Genomic DNA, 14,131 nt, shown 5'->3' with positions numbered 1-14,131 from the left:
GGCTCCTGCTGGGCCACCACACATTACTGCAAAAAACTACATTTCCCCTTAGGGCAAAGGATATGATTACAAAGCACAGAAAAGGAATGGTATCCCAAGTTTCTCAAAGGAAATTAAGTAACAAGGTAAGAAAAGAATCTAGTTAAATCTAAATTATTTAAATCTAGTTCACACTAATTCACTATCTCTCTCCTTGCTTCCTATTGCTCTATCTTTGCAAACTTTCCTTCCATTATTCCACGTCCAACTTTTCTTCTCTAGGGTTCTTAATTATTATTATTTTTTATTCTCACTGGTTTCCAATCAGTGTCCTGTGAATTAATTTGAAATGATAATTTGGAACATGGGAAGATGGACATCAACTTTGGAATCGAGTCTTTCCAAATCTCAAACATTAAGAAAAGTCAACATTAAGAAAACTAAGATCATGGCATCCGTCCCTCTCAATTCCTGGCAAATAGACGGGGAAGGAATGAAGGTAGTGACATATTTTCCTGGGCTCCAAGATCACCTCAGATGGGAACTGCAGCCAAGAAATTAAAAGACACTCCTGGGGAGGAAAGCTATGGCAAATCTAGAAAGAATACTAAAAAGCAGAGACATCACCCTGCCAACAAAAGTGCGTATAGTCAAGGCTATGGTTTTCCCAGTTGCAATGGATGGCTGTGAAAGCTGGTCCATAAGGAAGGCTGAGCGCCAAAGAATGGAGGCCTTTGAACTCTGGTGCTGGAGAAGACTCCTGCATTGAGTCCCTTGGACTGCAAGGTGATCCAACCGGTCAATCCTAGAGGAGATCAACCCTGACTGCTCTTTAGAAGGCCAGATCCTGAAGAAGAAACTCAAATACTTTGGCCACCTAATGTGAAGGAAGGACTCACTGGAGAAGAGTCTCATGCTGGGAACCATGTTGGGCAAAAGAAGAAGTAGATGGCAGAGAAGGAGGTGGCTGGCTGGAGTCACCGAAGCAGTCAGCCTGAGCTTCAATGGACTCCAGAGGATGGTAGAGGACAGGAAGGCCTGGAAGAATGTTGCCCATGCGTTTGTGATGGGTTGGACACGACAACTATCCGAATCCCGTTTATTTTATTCCAAACACTCCAAAGAATTTTATGTTTCTGTTTAGATTTTATTTATTTATTTATTACAAAACGTATTTACCGCTCATCTTGCCTTGAGGCTACTTTGGGTGGCTTACAATAGTAGAATGTAAAATTATTGTTAAAATGTAAATATAGCAACAGTAAAACAATAAAAGTAAATAAGGAAAGTACAGCAATACTAATTAAAAGATGGATGGAGAGATAGCCAGGTTGCATGGGAGACAGGTGGGATCAACTATTAGTCCAAAATCCACCTCCAGTGTGGTTACTCTGCCATTAGGTCCCCAAGCCAACCAGTAGTGCCATGTCTTCAGTTTCTTAAGAGAAGACAGGATAGGGGAAGATCTCACCCCGGGGTGCAGGATGTTCTACCTTTTTTCTGTCAGATGCCAAAAGCATGCACACTTGTGATAGCGCTCGTACCTGTGTCAACACACATAATCCAATGCCCCACTTGCAGGCCCCACCTCCTGCACATGCGGAAGCAGATCCCATTTGTGTGGTAACGGGCCTCCCTGAAAACTTCTGGGACCAAAAATGGAGGGCAAAGAAGAAGGGGACGGCAGAGAATGAGGTGGTTGGATAGAGTCACCGAAGCAGTAGATGTGACCTTAAATGGACTCCGGGGAATGGTAGAGGACAGGAAGGCTTGGAGGAACATTGTCCACAGCTTCACAACTAACAACATATGATAACTATATAACTCTATGATCATGTGAAGGGTCCTTGACGCTCACTGAGCTTGCTTGTTTTCTTTGCGGACCCTCACCACCCTTCAGGCTTTCCGTATAGCCGTCAAGACCTGGCTGTTCCAGCAGGCTTGGGGACGCTGAGTTCCATCCCCACTCGAACTGGTGTGCTTGTTGATACGGTTTAAATTGGTTCTGTATTGTTGTTTGTTTTTGTTTTCTTTCCTTTTGTATTGTTTCCCTTCCCTTCCGGTTTTGTTAGCTGCCCAGAGTCCCTCGGGAATAGGGCGGCATACAAGTTGAATAAAACCACCAAACCAGATATTTCATTACCCAAACTAGGTAACATCATCAATGCTATTACATTTACAGTACAACTATTCTCCTTCATTGGTGCTCTGATGATGTACTGAGCAATTGTGATTCTCCATTCTTAATTCTGTCTGCCATTCAGGATTCCAGGACTGTAGCATGTTAGAAAAAGACCTCAAAGGATTTCTTCTACACTTTCTTGACGTTCTCCTAATTTACTTCAGGGTCCTCACTGATTTTCCCAGTGTCTCTTTTCTCAGTTCATTCTTGAGCGTTTGTGATGTCGGCACGACAGCCTCCTGATCAGGTTCATTTTCCTCGGGATCCCCTGATTGGGACAAAAAAAAGAGGAAATTATTGGACGTTACAGGCCCAAACCCACCAAACTAAACCTCTATTTTAATTATTATCAATGGAAGGCGATTTCCTCCTTTTCCCAGTACAGAGGAACGTGGCTCGATTAAGAACGAGTAGTAACAAAAGAGATGGCAAAAAAGCAAAAACACAATAGTCCAGGGGTGTCAAAGTTGATTTCATTGAGGGCTGCATCAGAGTTGTGTTTGATCTTGGGGGGGGGGGGGGGGGGGGGGGGGCCGTAGCCAGGAGAGTATGGTCAGTTCAACATCACTCATGTCGGGGCGCCTGTGGTGGCCTCAGCACTCTGCCAGCAAAAATGGGTTCCCGAGCTGTTTTCGCCTGTGACAGCCTCCCGCAACCCTCTGCCAGCGGAAATGGAGCTTGGGAGGGCCACCCGCAGCCCTCACAAGCTCCGTTTTGCTGGCAGAGGCCAGTCCTTCAATGTTTCTAGGGCAGTCCCATGGGCCGGATCCGGCCCCTGGGCCTTGAGTTTCACACGCCTGCAATAAACAAAGGAAAAATTGATCAAATGTTAGGAAGGGATTAAGGTAGAAAAAATGTGGCACTCGGGATCAATCCCCAAGTTGCTTTTTTTCAAAAGACAATTGGAGTTTGTTTTTCTTGAAGACATTTTGCTTCTCGTCCAAGAAACTTTATCGGTTCTGAACTGGTAAAGATTCTTGGATGAGAAGCAAAAGAAGTTTTCAAGGAAATACAAAGAAAGTTCAGTTGCCTTTTCTCCATAGATACTCAGGGAAAATGTAATTCCATAGTTCAAATGCACATGGAAGAAATATTGTGAATTTAGTATTTTTATGGATTCTCACCTGAGTGGATCCTTACGTGGGATGTAAGGTTACTGCTCTTTCGGAAGCTTTTCCCACACTTGGAGCATTTATATGGTTATCCCCTGTGTGGATCCTTTTATGAACAGTGAGGGACCCGTTTTCTCGGAAGCTCTTTCCACAATCCCTGCATTTATATGGTTTCTCCCCAGTATGGAGCCGTTGTGGGAAGTTAGGGAACTGCTTATCCGGAATCTTTTCCCACATTCCCGGCACTTATATGCTTCTCCCCTGTGTGGATCCTTTTATGGGCCATAAGGTGACTGCTCACTCTGAAACTTTTTCCACACTCCACACATTTATACGGTTTTTCTCCCCTGGGATTCTTTGTGAGAAATAAGGCAAGCACTCTGACTAAAGCTCTTTCCACACTCCACACATTTATATTGTTTCTCCTCGGAATGTATCCTTCTATGGGAGGAAAGATTACTGCTTGTATTGAATCTCTTTCCACACTCTGGGCACTTGTAAGGTTTCTCCCCTGTGTGAATCCTTTTATGGGACGTAAGCGATCCATTTTCACAGAAGCTTTTTCCACAGTCCGTGCATTTGTAAGGCTTTTCTCCTGTGTGGATTCTTCTGTGCGAACAAAGGGAACTGCTCCTCCAGAAGCATTTCCCACACTCCGTGCATTTATAGGGCTTCTTGCCCGAGTGGATCCTTTTATGGGAAGTCAGAGATCCATTTTCACGGAAGCTCTTTCCACACTCCAGACATTTATATGATTTCTCTTTGGTACGGGTACATTTATGAGAAATAAAGGAACTTTTCTTTTGAAATATTTTCCCACATTCCACACATTGACATGGTTTTTCTTCTATGTGGATCTTTTTGTGGGAAGTCAGATACCCATTTTCACGGAAGCTCTTTCCACACTCCAGACATTTATATGGTTTCTCCCCTGAGTGGATTCTTTTATGGGAAGTCAGGTGACTGCTGTTGTTGAAGCTTTTCCCGCAATCTACACATTTATAGGGTTTTTCCCCTGTATGGATGCTTTTATGTGATGTAAGCTGACTGTTCCACATGAAACTCTTCTCACATTCCATACATTTATAGGGTTTTTCCCCTGAATGGCTCCTTTTATGTGAAATAAGGTTACTGTTTTGACTAAAGCTCTTTCCGCAGTCTGTACATTTGTAGGGTTTTTTCCCCTGTGTGGATCCTTTGGTGGGAAGTAAGTGAACTGCTTTTCCGAAATATTTTCCCACATTCTGTGCATTTATACGGCTTCTCCCCTGTGTGGATTCTTTTATGGGAAATAAGGAAGCTGCTTTTTCGGAATATTTCCCCGCAGTCCAGACATTTATAGGGTTTCTCTTCGGTACGGGTACATTTATGAGAAATAAAGGAACCTTTCCTTTGAAATATTTTCCCACATTCCACACATTGATATGGTTTTTCTTCTATGTGGATCCTTTTGTGTGAAGTCAGAGACCCATTTTCACGGAAGCTCTTTCCACACTCCAGACATTTATATGGTTTCTCCCCTAAGTGGATTCTTTTATGGGAAGTCAGGTGACTGCTGTTGTTGAAGCTTTCCCGCAATCTACACATTTATAGGGTTTTTCCCCTGTATGGACGCTTTTATGTGATGTAAGCTGACCGTTCCACATGAAACTCTTCCCACATTCCATACATTTATAGGGTTTTTCCCCTGAATGGCTCCTTTTATGTGAAATAAGGTTACTGTTTTGACTGAAGCTCTTTCCGCAGTCTGTACATTTGTAGGGTTTTTCCCCTGTGTGGATCCTTTGGTGGGGAGTAAGTGAACTCCTTTTCCGAAATATTTTCCCACATTCTGTGCATTTATACGGCTTCTCCCCTGTGTGGATTCTCTTGTGTGAAGTAAGGGATCCGTTTTCCTGGAAGCTTTTTCCGCACTCGGTGTATTTATAGGGTATCACACCCAAATGGATCATTTTATGGGAAGTCAGTTGATTGCTCCACCTGAAGCTCTTTCCACACTCAGTACATTTATAGGGTTTCTCCCCTGTGTGGATCCTTTTGTGACATGTGAGGGAACTGCTACTGCTGAAGTTTTTCCACACTCCATGCATTTATATGGCTTCTCTCCCATTTTGACTCTCCAGCTCAAACTGTTTTCATTCTCCCTGCACCCATTTTGGTTTCTTCTAACGTTGGTTCTGTTGCGCATATCCAAATTTAAATGGTCTTTTGGTACTTTCACACTTTTCCCTAAACCTTTTGTCCTTATTTTTCCTTTGGGATTTTGATGGGCAAGAATATTTTCATTCTGCACACACTTGGATGTTGGTTTCTTATTCCTAGGTATTGACTTGTTCTTCTCAGGAATTCTGGACTGTGTCCAATTTCTAAACTCCTGTTTCCCTTCTCCGTCCTGAATCACTTCACACTGGCCATCACTTCCTAGAGAGGAAATTAAAGAAGTAGAATTAGGCAAGAATGTGGAAAGGAAATAAAACCAAAGTAAGGTTGTGGTTATGACCTGCTTGCTGGAATTTGATGGATTATCTGGGTTTTTGAAAAGTTACAGTGTTGATTAATGTAAGATAACCTGAGCAAAGACTGAGCAAATATGGATTTCTGATGGAGGCTATAACCAAACCTGTATGAATAAAAACCACATCATATGGTTTCTATTTTAGGTGTCAGCCTGCAGCCATCTTTTCTTTTGGATTGTCAGGCCTGCAGTGGTTCCTTTAAGAATCTGTGGCGTGCCACACTCTTATTAAGGGGGGGGGATTTAGCAAGGGGTAGAATGTGTTGTTTTCAAAATAAAAATTCCTTCCTAGAAGATCAAGGTCATCTTTTGTCTCCCAAACCTTTGCACCTGATCGGAAGCAGTTGGGCGTAATTGCTAGCGTGGAAGAAGAAGATTAGATCATGTGATGGACTACGGGTGTGGGGACAAGATCATGAACTTTTAACTGGGTGGGATTCTGATGTAACTTCCAGAGCTGAAATCCCACAGCACGATGCCAACATGCCTGCCTTATTAAACTGGAACTTTAAGCATAGATTTGCCTTTGACTCTGATTTAATTCTGCATGATATTTGGAACGCTGACATGGATCTTTGGCCTGCCACACTTTCTATTACTCTACTATGCATTTTCTATTGTGGGAAAATGGGAGGGGGGATTGTAAGGAGTTACATACTATATAGCCATAGCAAAATTATTTCTAGAAGCCAAGATCATCCTTTGTCTCTGCACCTCTGCAACTGACCGGAATTGGATGGGTGGAAACTGCCATCATGGCAGTGAGAGATTGGACTATTGATGGATTTGTGGGTGTGGGGGCAAGATCTTGAACTTTCAACTATGTGGGGGAAACTGGGAAGCTTTCAGGTTGGGTTTTCTCAGATGTGCCAACATGGCTCTCTTAATAAATTGGAACTTTGAGCAATACTTTGCCTTGGATTCTGATTATTTTTTGGATGCTATTTGGAATGCTGACATTAGGAGAAGAAGGAAACTTGAAATAATTCTGAAATAAAGGAACATATTTGTGGCCAATACTTCAATTTACTAATTTTTCTTATCAAACTGAGCAAGGGTCAGGAGGATTTTAAAAAATGAAGGGAAACAAGCTTTTACTATTAGCAAACTAACTCAGCTCAAGAGTTCGATCCTCACCGGCTCAAGGTTGACTCAGCCTTCTATCTTTCTGAGGACAGTAAAATGTGGACCCAATTGAAGATGAACTTCTCATAAAATCATACTGAACATTGATTAGACCTTCCGTGCTGGACCCGGGGCGGGAGGGATTTGGGAAAACTTTCTATCTGTAACTTCAGGCGTTTTGAATCAGATCCTGCCTTGCTTTCGCTACTATCACTTCAAACTCGGTAAAAGTACCTCTTCTCAATCTCAATGGAGTTGGGGTTTTCTTTCTTGGGTTTTGAATAGAGGACAAGTGTGACATAGAAGTGTTTAACTCTACTTAGAACAGGTTCCCTTTCACCCACAGAAGAGATGAAGTATGGTTGGGTATCAATAAGTTATATCCACCACAAAATGTCTCCTCGAAACATTTGATGGTCCAGAAGAAAGTTCTTACCCAGAGAAGCTACATTCCTGGAATTCTCCAGCATCACTTCCCCATGTAGGGCTTTCTGGTGAGAATCCAGTTGAGACCACTCCTCCTTGGAGAAATAGACCGCCACTTCCTCAAAGGACACACGACCCTGAAGGAACAACGTTAACCGAGAACCTTAGGAAAGACTTGCATGCTCTCCTTAATTAGTAAGTTGCCAAAACAGGAAGTTGCAATGACCTAAACTTTAGGTGAGGCCCATTGGCAGATGAAATATTTGGGGTGATTCTGTACTGATCATTTGTATTGATTCTGCAGAATTTTGAAAACCTATTCAGAGGAAGCAAAACAGTACTTTATAAGGCCGTGATGGCAAACCTATGACACACGTACCACCAGTGGCACACTGAGCCATATTTTGGGTGGTGGTGGTGGAATTGTCAAAGATCTCTCAGTGTAGACCAATGTTTTTCAACTTTAGTAACTTTAAGACATTGGGATTTCGATTCCCAGAATTCTCCAGCCAGCTAGCAAAGCTGCAAAGCTGGCTGGGGAATTTTGGGAGTTGAAGTCCACATGTCTTAAAGTTGCTAAGGTTGAGAAATATTGGTGTAGACCTGGGTTGTCAAACTGGCAAGCCATGGGCCCGGATATATCACGTGCAGGCCATTTCCCATCTGAGCTCCGTGAATGGGAAAAACGAAGTCGACGCAGCAAGTTTTGACACCCATGGTGTAGACCAGTGGTAGTCAACCTGGTCCCTACCGCCCACTAGTGGGTGTCCAGCTTTCGTGGTGGGCGGTAGGGGTTTGCTGTAACTCTGTTTTATACTTTTTATAAAGTAAAGTTACTTCCCTATTTTATAAAGCACCATGACTGTGGAACCGGTGGGCGGATAGAAAATTTACTACTAGAGATACAAAAGTGGGCGGTAGGTATAAAAAGGTGACTACCCCTGGTGTAGACCCACGATAGCAAACCTAGGCACGCGTGCCAGAGGTGCCAAGCAGAGCCCTCTCTGTGGGCATGCATGCCATCACCAACTGCTCTTCGGGTTCCGGCACACACATGTGCGTTGCCCAGCTGGTCTCTCTGGGCACCAGAACGCCAGAAGATGGCTTGAAAACAGCCTGGAAAAACAGCCCAAAAATGTCCAAAAACCAGCCTATTTTTGTGCTGTTTTTAGGCTGGTTTTCGCCCCAAAAATGGCCTGGAAAATGGCCAAAAATAGGCATGTGCGTGCTGGCCAGCTGGCCTTCGGGTTTCCGGCGCGCACACCTGCACGCACATTCTGGTTTGGGCACTTGGTGCCGAAAAGGTTCTCCATCACTGGTGTAGACTTTAAAAATCCAAGTCCATCTCCAAAGTAGTCTTGAAAGTGTGTTAATTTGGTCACTGGTTTTTAACCCAAATGTTTTATTTCCTTGGAAAAGAAATATGCTTAATTCTCAGAAGGACACTGGAGGTCTTCAAGGGGCCCCCTCCGACTTCTTTGATGCTTCTCTTCCTACCGGAGTTGGAGCTTCTGTCAGCGTCTTGATTCCACCAAGCAAGGGAGATAATCCCAAAGCTGCCCATGATAATTCCATTCCCTATCAGAAATGCAAAAATGAAGGAAGAATTTGTCAAAATAATTAATTAACACCGAAGACAAAGCGGCAAAGGATAAGCGATAGTGGAATCTGTTTGGAAAACCACTCCCTTACCTAGAAAGATGTCAGAATTTTGATCATCTACAGAGGCTCCAAGCTCTGGAAAGAGACTTGAAGGATTACTCCTCCCCGTGGGAAATTTGGGGACCATCTGAAGGAAGGATTCTTGCCCCTAAAAGGTCCAAGGAAGAAAAATGAGAGAAGTACACACAAGAAATGGATTCTCATTCTCTGCTCACAAGTTTGTATACCCAGTCCATAAAGTGGAAAGGAAGAGGACAATAAAAGTCCAAAAAGCTCGGATGACAAAGGTTGGTTCCCCCACTCAAACATATGTGCTAGTCGTTCCCGATTCTAGGGGGCGGTGCTCATCTCCGTTTCAAAGCTGAAGAGCCAGCGCTGTCCGAAGACGTTTCCATGGTCATGTGGCCAGCATGATTAAATGACGAAGGTGCACAGAACACTGTTACTTTCCCACCAGAGGTGGTTCCTATTTTTCTATTTGCATTATTACATGTTTCGAACTGCTAAGTTGGCAGAAGCTGGCTCACTCCATTACGTGGCGCTAGGGATTTGAACCGCCGAACTGCAGACCTTTCTGATCGACAAGCTCAACGTCTTAGCCACTGAGCCACCACATCCCTTCATGGAGACAAACCTCTAGACCCAGAATGGATCCTGCAATAAAATAATTCCCCTAAATTGCCCTAAAAGGCTCTAGTCTAGAAAGAGCATTGGACAAATCTGTATAAAACATTAAGCAACTCTTGAATGCTGTTATAAGCCAGAAAGTTCTGATAGGAAAGGGTTTCAAGATCCAAATTCAACAAAAGGTTGAAATTGTTTATTACGTTGTGTCCTCTTAGAATGCCAGAGTTAAGATTCTCTCACCTGCAACTCGACCTGCCCCTTCTGCTCCTCTGCTTGGCTCAGGAGGAAACCTTCTGCCAGGGCCACCGCCTGGGAGCTGGTCTCTGCTCCACACTCTCGCACCCAGCCCTCCATCTCCGGGGGAAGGATAGCCAGGAGCTGCTCCAGAACACCAGGTCCAGCATCTGGGCCTTTGTGTATCTTTCTGGCTTCAGCCACCCACGGCAAAAGTGATGGAGATAACTGCAAATCTCTCGGGGGCCCTTAGCCTCCGCGTAGTGGATATCCTGAAGTGCCAATGCTGGACCTCCGAACCCATGGTCTTCTCTTCCATCATCATATGTCCCCTTCCTGCTCAAATCTCCTCACAGCTTCCTTTTCCAGCTCCTCGCTTGCTGGATATTGGGCCTCCGTTTTCTAACTGTTGTCTAAATGGGCCCAGTGTATCTGAAGTAGAACACAAACAAATCATATTTAAAAAAAACATAATCCAAGGTCCCCCCCCCCCTTAAGCAGGGAGATGTTTGGGATGGGTGGGAATACTGGGACTATGCAAATGGCAATACTTATGATACGAGAAAAGCAAAATGGGTTTTCCATAGAAAACTCAAAATATCAAGCCTTTAGATCTTTTAGGGTTTATATATGTTGCGATATACGTGCAGGCATATAGAACAGAAGTAATGATTAACCATATGATTGGATCAGTAAGACCAACTGTTTAACCCTTAACACTAAATAGATCAGCAATCACAGACTCTTAATTATAAACGTTGATTAAATCAGGGGTACAACTAATTAACTCTCAAACATTAATTAAGGATTGGAAGTTTACATGGCGATAAAAGGTTTTGACTATGAGTATTCTTTAGGTCTACATGGAAGTAAATGAGTTACCATATACTGTAAACTTGCACAATCATGATTGGTCCCCATTGGCTATGTGAATCCACCCCTCCCTTGTGTATGCTCAATAAAAAGGACCCCCGGACTCCGTTCTGGTCGGTTCGTCCCGAAGGAAATTCGTGTCCGAGTCTTTCTTCCACATTGGCTTCATGAACGACCCGCGGAGAAATCGCATATAATTTATGGATTTTTTTTTCCTAACAGCCAACAAAATATTCTGGAAAACATTTTGAATCATAAATGTGCATTCGTGCATTTTGACAGAGGCAATGTTAACCCTAATGTACCTAAAATGAGGGGAGCAAACTGTAACACCCAGTTTTGCTTAACACGGAAAGCCAAAGAAATCAAGGTTGCAGATTAATGCAGTGTTCCTTAACCGCAGCCTCTTTAGAGTGTGTAAACTTCAATTCCCAGAATCCTGGGAATTCATGCATGTTGACGGAGGAATTCTGGGAGTTAAAGTCCACCCATGCTCATTGGAGAATTTTGGCAGTTGAGATCCACGGAACATAGAATCATAGGGCTGGGAGGGACCTCAGAGGTCTTCTAGTCCAACCCTCTGCTCAAGGCAGAGATCCTATACCAGTGATGGCTAACCTTTTTCTCCTTGTGTGACGAAACAGCGCCCATGCCCACACCCATAATGCAATGCACCCCACCTTCCCGCATTCCCCTGTGCTTGCATGTGATTCCCTTCCCCGCCCTGTTTTGGGCCTAGCGGGGCTCCTTGAAGCCTCTTGGGATCAAAAATGGGGCGTGGGGAGGGAATCACATGGGGAGCATACACGCATGTCCTGGGGGGGTGCATTGCATTATGGGCCCTGCACTGCACCCCCCTCCCCCATGTACTCATGCCCCCCACCTCCCCACATGCACACATGACCCTCTCGCGCATGCACGCACAACCCCCCCCCTGAATGTACGTGTTTCCCGCATATGCAAGAGACTCAAAAATAAGCTGGTCAGTGGGAGGTGCGCGCACATGCGCAGTGGAGTTGAGCTGGGCGACAGCTCACGTGCCCGCAGAGAGGGATTTGTGTGCAACCCGTGGCATGTATGCCATAGGTTGGCCACCACAGTCCTATACCATCCCAATCAAATGGGGTTTCAGTCTATTCTTGAAAACTTCCAGTGATGGTGCACCTACACTTCCAGGAGGCAAGCTATTCCACAGATTAATTGCTGCCGCTGTCAGGAAACATCTCCTCCCTTCTAAACTGGCTTTCTCTTTTAACAAGCTCTCATCCATTCAGGTTGACCAACATTGTCTGAATGTGATGTGCTGGGCCAATCAACCTCCTAAGACCATGGATGGATTCTGAAGCACAATTGATTCACGCTCACCGAGCGGACTGCGCAAATACACCTAAGCAACCACAACTGGCATCTCCCTTCATGGAGAACCTCATTTCCCAGCTTGGGTGTTGCAATGCAAGCAACTCCTTCGCCCCCCCACTCAGGGGGTTTGCAGGGCTCCCCCAGATCCTCCTTGCTGGAGATCCTGGGGGGGGAGGGGGCAACACAGTTGGCTTAGTGCTCTGCTTCCACCACTGCTTGGCATGTGCATGCAAAGGGCGGCAGGGGAACATGGGCCAGGACTCCCCCCACCCCCCGCCGGATTCTAAGATTGAAGCTGGGCGGCGTGGCTTTTGCAAAGATCTTTGCAATCCCAGCAGGATTTCCCCTAAAAAGAGTCCCGTCCCTCTCACTCACCAGGCAGCGCCCCCTCCCCGCAAAACTCCCCCCTTGGCGGCTCGGTTGGAGACCGCGAAGCCCTGGAGAAGCCAGCCCCGCCCCCCCTTCCATCCCTTCCCAGCATGCAACGCGTCCTGGCCGAGCAAAGGATCCGCGCATGCTCCGTTCGCGGCTGAAGCTTGAAGCCTCCCGCCACAGGCTTGCCCGCGCCGGCTTCACTGGGAAAGGCGGGCTGGGAGGGCTCAGGGATGGGAGGAGGAGAGATGGGTTATGGAGTCCCTTTCCCTCACAGAACGTGGCGCGGGAATAAAAATATGTCTGCCAACGTCGAAGTTTTAAGGAAAGGAAACACCCGAAAGGCTCTGAAAATCCAACAAGCTAAGATCTGAAGGACATGAGGAAAATGATTGCCTTAAAATGGGCGCTGTGGAGAATCTGTAACTGCCAGAAGAAATAACAGGAATGACACAGTTGGAAGGGACCTTGTAGGTCATTTAGTCCAACACCAACACCTTCCTTCCCCCACCGAAGTGGGTCGTCGAGGACAGTCAAAATCTCCGCCAAAACAGCTGAATGTCCATTCCTGCCACATTTTTAATTCCAATAAATTCATCCCAAAGAGCAGCAGGAGGGCCTGGCAAAAGGAAAAAGAATGAAATGAAGCTGTGGAAATATATATATATTTTTAAAACAACCTATTTGGGCCACTGTAGGAAGTTAAAACCCACCCTTCTGCTAGAAAACTGAAATATCCTGGGAAATATTAAGAAGGCAGAATGTTATGTTTCCCTGGATGTGAAAAGGGAGAAACATGTTTTTAAAGACAAAGTAGCTCCCTGCAGCTTCCTGCCCCCCTTTTGGTCAAGGAGCCATTAAAGCCTGAGCTAGGCTACTTTATATAGCAAAGGTAGGATTGGCCTTCTACAGAAACTCACCACAAGGCACCTTGGAAAATTGTATCAGCCAGCAAGACAACCAAACTTGGACTCAAAGCACAGTCTACAGAGTTGCCCCTGCATGGCCTTATGGGAGTCTGACAACCAATCAGAATACAAGATCAAGATCAAAGATCAGAGAAGGCATAAAACCAGGAACTTTCAGCATCTCGCTCTCTTTCCTTCTTCACCCAACATCTTCAACTATGTGGTCACCTTTTCTGTTCAGGATCTCAAACCATGTGGTCCTATCGACCCATTAAACCATCTTTCCAAGCAGCCTCCATGTTTCTAGTGTCTTTTTCCCCACTTGGAACTGAACCCAGAAGGACATTTTTTCCAACAAAGGACATTTCTTCCAACACCACCATGATGGCTGTGCCTCAGAGGGGGTGAAACTATGGGGTGAGAATGAAAGCCCGAAGAAATGAAATAAGAGATGGAAGGAAAATGGGAATTAAATTGATAAACTGCTGAAAAGCACAAGAAATCCACACATTTTCACCTTAGGCTAGAAAAATCACCTCAGAAAATTCATAATCTTGGGAAATGAAGGTTGACAAGGCTCTTCTTTGGGAGTGAACTGAGAGAAAAAGTGGGATTATTTTTTTTGGGGGGGGGGAAGCATGAATAGAAAATGAGATGGTAGCCAAGAACCAAGAGATGGACCAGAGGATGCCTGTCGATAGAGTTTACTTGGACTTCAGTAAGGCATTTAATAAAGTAGACCATAATCTACTACTAG

The 14,131-nt window shown here is 44.8% G+C and overlaps 1 protein-coding gene and 1 long non-coding RNA gene across 2 annotated transcripts in view; both read right to left on the bottom strand.

The window, feature by feature from the left end:
* LOC116503443 (zinc finger protein 91-like) overlaps nt 1-8,919 on the bottom strand; it is a 30,255-nt gene extending 21,336 nt beyond the window's left edge. Inside the window, 7 exon segments of the mRNA XM_032209854.1 lie at nt 3,360-3,443; nt 3,526-3,620; nt 3,622-4,451; nt 4,453-4,841; nt 4,844-5,694; nt 7,350-7,476; nt 8,837-8,919. Of these exon segments, the coding sequence (XP_032065745.1) occupies nt 3,360-3,443; nt 3,526-3,620; nt 3,622-4,451; nt 4,453-4,841; nt 4,844-5,363 (1,918 nt within the window). The 5' untranslated portion in view covers nt 5,364-5,694; nt 7,350-7,476; nt 8,837-8,919.
* Nucleotides 8,920-9,029: 110 nt separating this feature from the next.
* LOC116503454 lies at nt 9,030-12,551 on the bottom strand. The gene is made up of 3 exons (XR_004254697.1): nt 12,470-12,551; nt 9,869-10,294; nt 9,030-9,149 (listed from the first exon to the last, which is right to left on the bottom strand). It is a non-coding gene; the product is annotated as an uncharacterized LOC116503454 (long non-coding RNA).
* Nucleotides 12,552-14,131: the final 1,580 nt, after the last annotated feature.

Source organism: Thamnophis elegans, chromosome 2, assembly GCF_009769535.1.
Source record: "Thamnophis elegans isolate rThaEle1 chromosome 2, rThaEle1.pri, whole genome shotgun sequence".
NCBI classification, from domain to species: Eukaryota; Metazoa; Chordata; class Lepidosauria; order Squamata; family Colubridae; genus Thamnophis; species Thamnophis elegans.
This window is presented reverse-complemented; position numbering and strand designations above follow the sequence as displayed.